Source organism: Aythya marila, assembly GCF_965140915.1.
Source record: "Aythya marila genome assembly, contig: HAP1_HAP1_SCAFFOLD_32, whole genome shotgun sequence".
NCBI lineage: Eukaryota > Metazoa > Chordata > Aves > Anseriformes > Anatidae > Aythya > Aythya marila.
The window spans coordinates 8,981-19,504 of NW_028137062.1; the positions used below are offsets into that span (position 1 = coordinate 8,981).

Sequence of the window (10,524 nt, forward strand, 5' to 3'; positions counted from 1 at the left end):
CGGCCGGTACGGCGTGGCGGTGGTGAGTGAGGGCGGGGGAGGGGGTGGGGGGCGCCCTATAGGGACCGGGTCCTATAGGGGTCCTATGGGGTCCTATAAGGTCCTATGGAGCCCTATATGGTCCTATGGGGTCCTATAGCGGCCCCTTTTGGGTCCTATAGGGTCCTCTAGGGGTCCTATGGGGTCTTATAGGGTCCTATAGGGTCCTATGGGGTTCTGTAGGGTCCTATAGGGTCCTATAGGGGTCCTGTACGTCCCCGTCCCTATAGGGGCGCCGCTGTGGGGCTGTCGGCACCGCCCCTTCCTATAGGGGCCCTGTGGGGTGTCCCCTATAGGGTCCTATAGGGCGTCCCCTATAGATGTCCCTTATAGGGTCCTATAGGGTGTCCCCTATAGATGTCCCCTATAGGGCATCCCCTATGGGGTGTCCCCTATAGATGTCCCCTATAGGGCCCTATAGGGTGTCCCCTATGGAAATTTCCTATCGGATTCCTTGTAGGGCGTCCCTATGGGGATCTGGGCCCAGCCCCCTTCCTATAGGGGTCCCCTATGGGGTGCCCCTATAGATGTCCCCTATAGGGCGTCCCCTATGGGATTTCCCCTATAGATGTCCCCTATAGGGTTCCTTGTAGGGTTTCCCTATGGGGATCTGAGCACAGCTCCTTCCTATAGGGTCCCCTATAGGGTTTCTTTAGGGGCTTCCCTATGGGAATCCGGGCCCAGCCCCTTCCTATAGGGTCCCCTATGGGGTGTCCCCTATGGGGTGTCCCCTATAGGGCCCCTATGGCCGTCCCCTATAGGGATTTGGGGCCAGCCCCCTGCCTATAGGGTCCCCTATAGGGCCCTTTCCATACGGTCTCTCCTATAGGGCGCCTCTCACCGGCACGACCCCGAAATCGGGTGGATTTTCCCCAAAATCGAGCGGATTTCACCCAAATCGAGCGTTTTTTCCCCAAAACCGAACGGATTTCACCCAAATCAAGCGGATTTTCCCCCAGAATGCCGCCGCCCTCGCCCCAAATGACGTCATCGCCTGGACCGAACCCGCCTGTTTTCACCCCAAAACCGCTTTGAATCCACTTCGGGACCTTCCTGCCAAAATCCCATTGTGGCTTTGACTGAAAACAGCCGGTTTTGCCCCAAAACCTCTTTGAATCCACTTTGGAACTTTCCTGCCAAAATCCCATTGTGGCTTTGACCGAAAACAGCTGGTTTTGCCCCAAAACCTCTTGGAATCCACTTTAGAACCTTCCTCTGAAAATCACACTGCGGCTTTGACAGAATTGAGCCGTTTTTGCCCCAAAAGTGCTTTTAATCCACTGTGGCACCTTCCTTCCAAAATGACACTGCGACTTTGACAGAATCGAGCTGGTTTTCCCCCAAAACCTCTTTGAACCCACTTTGACACCTTCCTCACAAAATGACACTTTGGCTTTGACAGAATCGAGCCGTTTTCCCCTCAAAACACCTTTGAAGCCCTACACCCATTCTTCTGCCTCCTGACTCAAAAACCTTCAATTTATTTTTTCCAAAATCGAGCCTGTTTTCCCCCAAAACCTCTTTGAACCCACTTTGACACCTTCCTTCCAAAATGATGCTGTAGCTTTGACGGAATCGAGCGGTTTTGCCCTCAAAACACCTTTGAAGCCCTACACCCATTCTGCTGCCTCCCAACCCCCAAAACCTTCAAATTTTTTTCCCCAAATCGCCCCGTTTCCCCCCCAAAACCTCTTTGAACCCACTTTGACACCTTCCTTCCAAAATGACGCTGTAGCTTTGACAGAATCGAGCAGTTTTGTCCTCAAAACACCTTTGAAGCCCTACCCCCATTCTTCTGCCTCCTGACTCAAAAACCTTCAATTTTTTTTTTCCTAAATCGAGCCCATTTTCCCCCAAAAACCTCTTTGAACCCACTTTGACACCTTCCTTCCAGTATGACACTTTGGCTTTGACAGAATCGAGCCGTTTTCCCCTCAAAACAACTTCGAAGCCTTGCAGCCCCCTCGCTGCCTCCTGACCCCCAAAACCTTCAATTTTTTTCCCCGAATCGCCCCGTTTCCCCCCCAAAACCTCTTTGAACCCACTTTGGCACCTTCCTCACAAAATGACACTTTGGCTTTGACAGAATCGAGCCGTTTTCCCCTCAAAACACCTTTGAAGCCCTACACCCATTCTTCTGCCTCCTGACTCAAAAACCTTCCATTTTTTTTTTCCTAAATCGAGCCCATTTTCCCCCAAAACCTCTTTGAACCCACTTTGACACCTTCCTTCCAGTATGACACTTTGGCTTTGACAGAATCGAGCCGTTTTCCCCTCAAAACAACTTTGAAGCCTTGCGGCCCCCTCGCTGCCTCCTGACCCCCAAAACCTTCAATTTTTTTCCCCAAATCACCCCGTTTTCCCCCCAAAACCTCTTTGAACCCACTTTGACACCTTCCTCACAAAATGACACTTTGGCTTTGACAGAATCGAGCCGTTTTCCCCTCAAAACACCTTTGAAGCCCTACACCCATTCTTCTGCCTCCTGACTCAAAAACCTTCCTTTTTTTTTTTCCTAAATCGAGCCCATTTTCCCCCAAAACCTCTTTGAACCCACTTTGACACCTTCCTTCCAGTATGACACTTTGGCTTTGACAGAATCGAGCCGTTTTCCCCTCAAAACAACTTTGAAGCCTTGCGGCCCCCTCGCTGCCTCCTGACCCCCAAAACCTTCAATTTTTTTCCCCAAATCACCCCGTTTCCCCCCCAAAACCTCTTTGAACCCACTTTGTCACCTTCCTCCCAAAATGACACTGTAGCTTTGACGGAATCCACCCATTTTCCCCTCAAAACAACTTCGAAGCCTTGTGGCCACCTTTTCGCCTCCCGACCCCCAAAACCTTCAAATTTTTTCCCCGAATCGAGCCCATTTTCCCCCAAAACCTCTTTGAACCCACTTTGACACCTTCCTTCCAAAATGACGCTGTAGCTTTGACGGAATCAAGCAGTTTTCCCCTCAAAACACGTTTGAAGCCCTACACCCATTCTTCTGCCTCCTGACCCCAAACCCTTCTGTGTTTTTTTTCCCAAATCAAGCCTCTTTTCCCCAAAAACCTCTTTTAATCCACAGTGGCACCTTCCTTCCAAAATAACACTGTGGCTTTGACGGAATCCACCCATTTTCCCCTCAAAACAACTTCGAAGCCTTGCGGCCCCCTCGCTGCCTCCCAACCCCCAAAACCTTCAATTTTTTCCCCCGAACCGCCCCGTTTCCCCCCCAAAACCCCTTCGCCATGGCTTCCGCCGACCCTTTGGAGACCCTGCGGGTGGAGGCCAGCTGCTCGGTCTGCCTGGGCTACCTGCGGGACCCCGTCCTGCTGGAGTGCGGCCACAACTTCTGCCGCTCCTGCATCACCCGCTGGTGGGCCGAGCTCTCCCGGGATTTCCCCTGCCCCGTTTGCCGAAAAACCTCGCGCCGCCGGGCCCTGCGCCCCAACCGCCAGCTGGCCAACATGGTGGAGGCCGCCCGCCAGCTCCGCGGCCCCAAACGCAAAGCCGAAAACGACCCCGAAAGCGACCCCGAAAGCTGCTGCCCGCTCCACGGCCGGGCCTTGGTTCGGTTTTGTCGCGAGGACCAGGCCCCAGCCTGCCTGGCTTGCGGCATTTCCAGCGCCCATCGCGCCCACCGCCTGGTGCCCCTGGAGGAGGCGGCCCTGGAGTATAAGGTCGGGGGGGTTTTGGGGTTGGTGGAGGGGGTTTTGGGTTGTTGGAGGGGGTTTGGGGTGGGTACGAGGGGGTTTGGGGTTGTTAGAGGGGGTTTGGGGTGGGTAGGAGGGGGTTTGGGGTTGTTAGAGAGGGTTTGGGGTGGGTAGGAGGGGGTTTGGGGTTGCTAGAGGGGGTTTGGGGTGGGTATGAGGGGGTTTTGGGGTTGTTAGAGGGGGTTCGGGATGGGTACAAGGGGTTTTGGGGTGGACATGAGGGGTTGCTAGAGGGGTTTTGGGGTTGCTAGAGGGGGTTTGGGGTGGGTACGAGGGGGTTTGGGGTGGGTACGAGGGGGTTTGGGGTTGGTAGAGAGGGTTTGGGGTTAGGATGAGGGGGTTTGGGGTTGCTAGAGGGGGTTTGGGGTGGGTACGAGGGGGTTTGGGATGGGTAGGAGGGGTTTAGGGGTGGGTACGAGGGGTTGCTAGAGGGGTTTTGGGGTTGCTAGAGGGGGTTTGGGGTGGGTAGGAGGGGTTTTGGGGTGGGTAGGAGGGGTTTTGGGGTTGCTAGAGGGGGTTTGGGGTGGGTACGAGGGGGTTTTGGGGTTGTTAGAGGGGGTTCGGGATGGGTATGAGGGGGTTTGGGGTTCCTAGAGGGGTTTTGGGGTGGGTACGAGGGGTTTTGGGGTGGGTATGAGGGGTTTTGGGGTTGCTGGAGGGGGTTTGGGGTGGGTACGAGGGGGTTTGGGGTGGGTAGGAGGGGTTTTGGGGTTGTTAGAGGGGTTTTGGGGTGGGTATGAGGGGGTTTGGGGTGGGTACGAGGGGTTTTGGGGTGAGTATGAGGGGTTTTGGGGTGGGTATGAGGGTTTGGGGTGGGTACAAGGGGTTTTGGGGTGGGTACGAGGGGGTTTGGGGTGGGTACCAGGGGTTTTGGGGTTTGGTAGAGGGGGTTTGGGGTTGCTAGAGGGGGTTTGGGGTGGGTATGAGGGGTTTTGGGGTGAGTATGAGGGGATTTGGGGTTGCTAGAGGGGGTTTGGGGTGGGTAGGAGGGGGTTTGGGGTTAGTTCGGAGGGTTTTGGGGTTGTTAGAGGGGGTTTGGGATGGGTATGAGGGGGTTTGGGGTTCCTAGAGGGGTTTTGGAGTGGGTACGAGGGGTTTTGGGGTGGGTACGAGGGGTTTTGGGGTTGCTAGAGGGGGTTTGGGGTGGGTAGGAGGGGGTTTGGGGTTGCTAGAGGGGGTTTGGGGTGGGTACGAGGGGGTTTGGGGTGGGTATGAGGGGTTTTGGGGTTGCTAGAGGGGGTTTGGGGTGGGTATGAGGGGTTTTGGGGTGAGTATGAGGGGATTTGGGGTTGCTAGAGGGGGTTTGGGGTGGGTAGGAGGGGGTTTGGGGTTAGTTCGGAGGGTTTTGGGGTTGTTAGAGGGGGTTTGGGGTTGTTAGAGAGGGTTTGGGGTTAGTTCGAGGGGGTTTGGGGTGGGTAGGAGGGGTTTTGGGGTTGTTAGAGGGGGTTTGGGGTGGGTACGAGGGGGTTTGGGGTGGGTATGAGGGGGTTTGGGGTTGCTAGAGGGGGTTTGGGGTGGGTAGGAGGGGGTTTGGGGTGGGTAGGAGGGGGTTTGGGGTTGCTCCTTCACCCCCCTCCTCTTTTTTTTCCTTTTTTTTTTTTTTTTTTCTTCTTTTTTTTTTTTTTTTTAAATCTTTTTTTATATTTATTTCTTTCTCTTTTTCTTTTTTATTTTTTTCTTTTTTCTTTTTTTTTCCTTTTTTCCTTTTTTCTTTTTTTTCTCTTTTTCTTTTTCTTTTTCTTTTTTTTTTCTTTTCCTTTTCCTTTTCCTTTTTTCTTTTTTTTTCTCTTTTTCCTTTTTTTCCTTTTTTCCTTTTTTTCCTTTTTTCCTTTTCTTTTTTCTTTCCTTTTTTCTTTTTTTTTCCTTTTTCTTTTTTATTCTTTTTTTTCTTATTTTCTTTTTTTTTCATTTCCTTTTTTCCTTTTCTTTTTTATTTCTTTTTTACCTTTTCTCTTTTTCTCTTCTTTTTTCTTTTTTTTTTTCCTTTTTCTGTTTCTCTTTTTCTTTTTACCTTTTTTCTTCTTTCTTTTTTTCTCTTTTTTTTCTTTTATTTCTTTTTTATTTCTTTTTTCTGTTTCTCTTTTTTCTTTTTTCCTTTTCCTTTTTTTCCTTTTTTCCTTTTTTCTTTTTCCTTTTTTTTCCTTTTTTTTCCTTTTTTTTTCCCTTTTTCCTTTTTTTTCCCTTTTCCTTTCCTTTTTTAACATTTTCTCCTTTTTTCTTCCCTCCCCATTTTCAGGAAAAGCTCCAACACTTCCTCGAATCCCTGGAGCGCCGCCTCCAAGCCGTCACCAGCTGCCGGGCGCGGGAGGAGAAGAAACCCAGCGAGCTCAAGGCAGGTGCGGGGTTTTCCCTTTAGGGTCGGGGTGGGGGGACGCGACACCGGGACCACCTTTTTAGGGTTTTGAGGCTCTCACAAACCCCGTCCCCGCCAGAGGAAGGTGGCTTTGAGGCGGGAGAGGATCGCCCGCGAGTTCCAGGAGCTTCATCAGCTGCTGGAGGAAGAGGAGCGGCTGCTTTTGGGGCGGCTGGAGGAGGAAGAGCGCGAAATCCTACAACGGCTCCAGGCCAACCTGGCGCTCCTGGGGGAGCAGCGGCGGGCGCTGGGGGCCCTGGTGGCCGAGCTGGAGGAGAAATGTTTGCAGCCGGGGGCTGAGATGCTCAAGGTGGGAACCCCAAAGGGGGTTTTTGGGGTCGGGGAGGGGGAATTGGGGGGATTGGGGTGGGAGCAGCGGGGTTGGGGGCGTTGATTGGGGATGGGATTGTCGGGAATGGGATCACTGAGTGGGAATAGGATCATCAGGAATGGGGTTGTTGATTGGGGAGGGGATCATCAGGAATGGGGTCGTTGTTTGGGGATGGGATCGTCAGGAATGGGGTCGTTGTTTGGGGTTGGGGTCATCAAGAATGGGATCGTTGATTGGGAATGGGATTGTCAGGAATGGGGTTGTTATTAGGGAATGGGATCATCAGGAATGGGATCACTGATTGGGAACGGGATCACCAGGAATGGGGTTGTTGTTTGGGGTTGGGGTCATCAAGAATGGGATCATTGAGTGGGAATGGGATCATCGGGAATGGGATCATTGAGTGGGAATGGGATCGCCAGGAATGGGGTTGTTTGGGGATGGGATCGTTGGGAATGGGGTCTTTGGGGATGGGATCATCAGAAATGGGGTCATTGATTGGGAATGGGATTGTCGGGAATGGGATTCTTGTTTGGGAATGGGATCATCAGGAATGGGGTCGTTGATTGGGTATGGGATTGTCGGGAATGGGGTTGTTGTTTGGGTATGGGATCATCAGGAATGGGGTTGTTTTTTGGGGTTGGGATCATCGGGAATGGGACCCCCAGGAACGGGATCATTGTTTGGGGACAGGACCCCCAGGAACGGGGTCGTTGTTTGGGGCTGGGATCCCCAGGAGTGGGATAAAGGGCACGGGATGACCCTGGGTATGGGATCGGACCTGGGATCCCCCCCCCACACCCCTTATTTTAGGGGATCTCCCCCCTTAACCCCCCCTTTTCCCCCTCCTTCCCCCTTCAGGACATCAAGGACACCCTGGCCAGGTAAGCGCCGCGCCGGCTTCTCCCCCGAGCTCCGTTTTGGGGCCAAAAAAGGGGTTTTTTAGGGCTTTCTTTTGAGCTTTGAGCCCCCCCAGGTGCGAGGCGGCGGCGGCGGGGGCTGAGCCGACCTCGGTGCCCAGCGAGCTGGAGAAAAATTTCGGCAGCTTCCCCCGGCAGTACTTCGCCCTGCGCAAGATCACCCGGCGCCTCCTCGGTGAGACCCCCCCCAAAAAAACCCTCTCCCACCCCACAAACCCCCTCCCGGCCCCACAAACCCTTTCCCGGCCCCACAAACCCTTTCCCGGCCCCACAAACCCTTTCCCGGCCCCACAAACCCTTTCCCGCCTCACAAATCCTTTCCCGGCCCCACAAACCCCTTCCTGACCCCAAAACCCCCCTCCCATCCCCTTTAAACCCCTCTTCCCACCCCCAAACCCCCCTCCCATCCCCTTTGACCCCCTCCCCACACCCCCAAACCCCCCTTTCCCCCCCAAACCCCCTTTTTCCCCCAAAACCCCCCTTTTTCCCCCAAACCCCCTTTTTCCCCCAAAACCCCTTTTTCCCCCCCAAAACCCCTTTTCTCACCCCAAACCCCCCTGTTTTCCCCCCAAACCCCCTTTTTTCCCCCCAAACCCCCTTTTCCCCCCCCCAAACCCCCTTTTCTCACCCCATAACCCCCTCCTTTCCCCCCAAACCCCCTTTTTTCCCCCCAAACCCCCTTTTTCCCCCCCAAACCCCCTTTTCTCACCCCATAACCCCCTCCTTTCCCCCCCAAAACCCCTTTTTTCCCAAAAAAAACCTCTTTTCTCCCCCATAACCCCCTTTTCTCCCCCCATAACCCCCTTTTCCCCCCCAAAACCCCCTTTTCTCACCCCATTACCCCCCTTTTTCCCCCCATAACCCCCTTTTTGCCCCCCAAACCCCCTCCTTTCCCCCCCAAACCCCCTTTTTTCCCCCATAACCCCCTTTTTCCCCCCCAAATCCCCTTTTCTCCCCCCATAACCCCCTTTTCTCCCCCCCAAACCCCACAGGCGACATCACCCTGGACCCCTCCACCGCCCACCCCAACCTCCTCCTCACCCCCCAAACCCCCTATCCCACCCCCAAACCCCCTCCTTTCCCCCCCAAAACCCCTTCTTCCCCCCAAAAGCCCCCTTTTCCCCCCCCAAAACCCCCCCTTCCCATCCCCAAACCCCTTTTTCCCCCCAAAAAAACCCTTTTCTCACCCCATAACCCCCTTTTTTCCCCCCAAACCCCCTTTTTTCCCCCCCAAACCCCCTTTTCCCCCCCCAAAACCCCCCCTTCCCATCCCCAAACCCCTTTTTCCCCCCAAAAAAACCCTTTTCTCACCCCATAACCCCCTTTTTTCCCCCCAAACCCCCTTTTTTCCCCCCCAAATCCCCTGTTCTCCCCCCATAACCCCCTTTTCTCCCCCCCAAACCCCACAGGCGACATCACCCTGGACCCCTCCACCGCCCACCCCAACCTCCTCCTCACCCCCCAAACCCCCTCCCCATCCCCAAACCCCCTCCTTTCCCCCCCAAAACCCCTTTTTCCTCCCAAAAGCCCCCTTTTCCCCCCCCAAACCCCCTTTTTCCCCAAAAACCCCCCTTTTTCCCCAAACCCCCTTTCCCCCAAAACCCCTTTCCCCCCCAAAACCCCTTTCTCACCCCAAACCCCCCTGTTTTCCCCCCAAACCCCCTTTTTCCCCCCAAACCCCCTTTCCCCCCCCCCAAACCCCCTTTTCTCACCCCATAACCCCCTCCTTTCCCCCCAAACCCCCTTTTTTCCCCCCAAACCCCCTTTTTCCCCCCCAAACCCCCTTTTCTCACCCCATAACCCCCTCCTTTCCCCCCCAAAACCCCTTTTTTCCCAAAAAAAAACCTCTTTTCTCCCCCCAAAACCCCCTTTTCTCCCCCATAACCCCCTTTTCCCCCCCAAAACCCCCTTTTCTCACCCCATTACCCCCCTTTTTCCCCCCATAACCCCCTTTTTCCCCCCCCAACCCCCCCTTCTTCCCCCCCAAACCCCCTTTTTCCCCCCCAAACCCCCTTTTCTCCCCCCATAACCCCCTTTTCTCCCCCCCAAACCCCCACAGGCGACATCACCCTGGACCCCTCCACCGCCCACCCCAACCTCCTCCTCACCCCCCAAACCCCCTTTTTTCCCCCCAAACCCCCTTTTATTCCCCCCCAAACCCCCTTTTCCCCCCCCAAACCCCCTCCTTTCCCCCCCAAATCCCCCTCCCATCCCCTTTGACCCCCTCTCCCACCCCAAAAGCCCCCTTTTTTCCCCCCAAACCCCCTTTTCTCCCCCCATAACCCCCTTTTCCCCCCAAAACCCCCTTTTCTCACCCCATTAGCCCCCTTTTTTCCCCCAACCCCCTTTTTCCCCCCCAACCCCCTTTTTTCCCCCCAAAAACCCCTTTTCTCACCCCAAACCCCCCTCCTTTCCCCCCAAACCCCCTTTTTTCCCCCCATAACCCCCTTTTTCCCCAAAAAAACCCCTTTTCTCCCCCCATAACCCCCTTTTTTCCCCCCAAACCCCCTTTTATTCCCCCCCAAACCCCCTTTCCCCCCCCCAAACCCCCTTTTTTCCCCCCAAACCCCCTTTTCTCACCCCATAGCCCCCCTTTTTCCCCCCAAACCCCCTTTTCTCACCCCATAACCCCCCTTTTTCCCCCCCAAACCCCCTCCTTTCCCCCCCCAAACCCCCTTTTCTCCCCCATAACCCCCTTTTCTCCCCCCAAACCCCACAGGCGACATCACCCTTGACCCCTCCACCGCCCACCCCAACCTCCTCCTCGGCCCCCCAAACCCCCTTTTTTCCCCCCAAGCCCCCTCCTATCCCCAAAACCCCCCTTCCCACACCCCCAAACCCCCTCTCCCATCCCTTTTGACCCCCTTCCCACCCCCCAAACCCCTCTCCCATCCCCAAAACCCCCTTCCCACTCCCCTTCCCACTCCCCAAACCCCCTTCTTTTCCCCCAAAACCCCCCTCCCCACCCCCAAAAACCCTTCTCCCATCCCTTTGACCCCCTCACCGCCCCCAAACCCCCTTCTTTCCCCCCATAACCCCCTTCTTCCCCCCAAAAAAACCCTTTTCTCACCCTATAACCCCCCTTTTCCCCCCCCAAACCCCCCTCTTCACCCCCCAAAACCCCCCCTTCCCATCCCCAAACCCCTTTTTCCCCCAAAAAAACCCTTTTCTCACCCCATAACC

At 54.8% G+C, this 10,524-nt stretch overlaps 1 protein-coding gene across 1 annotated transcript; it reads left to right on the top strand.

The window, feature by feature from the left end:
- Positions 1 to 3,216: 3,216 nt before the first annotated feature.
- On the top strand, positions 3,217 to 10,076 carry LOC309891211 (E3 ubiquitin-protein ligase TRIM39-like; the record flags this gene model as incomplete). Its single annotated transcript, XM_082785587.1, has 7 exons — positions 3,217 to 3,704; positions 5,974 to 6,069; positions 6,170 to 6,400; positions 7,283 to 7,305; positions 7,398 to 7,516; positions 8,334 to 8,451; positions 10,061 to 10,076. The coding sequence occupies exons 1-7, from the start codon at positions 3,273 to 3,275 to the stop codon at positions 10,074 to 10,076; spliced, it is 1,035 nt and encodes a 344-aa protein (XP_082641713.1). The 5' UTR covers positions 3,217 to 3,272.
- Between the last annotated feature and the right edge of the window lie 448 nt (positions 10,077 to 10,524).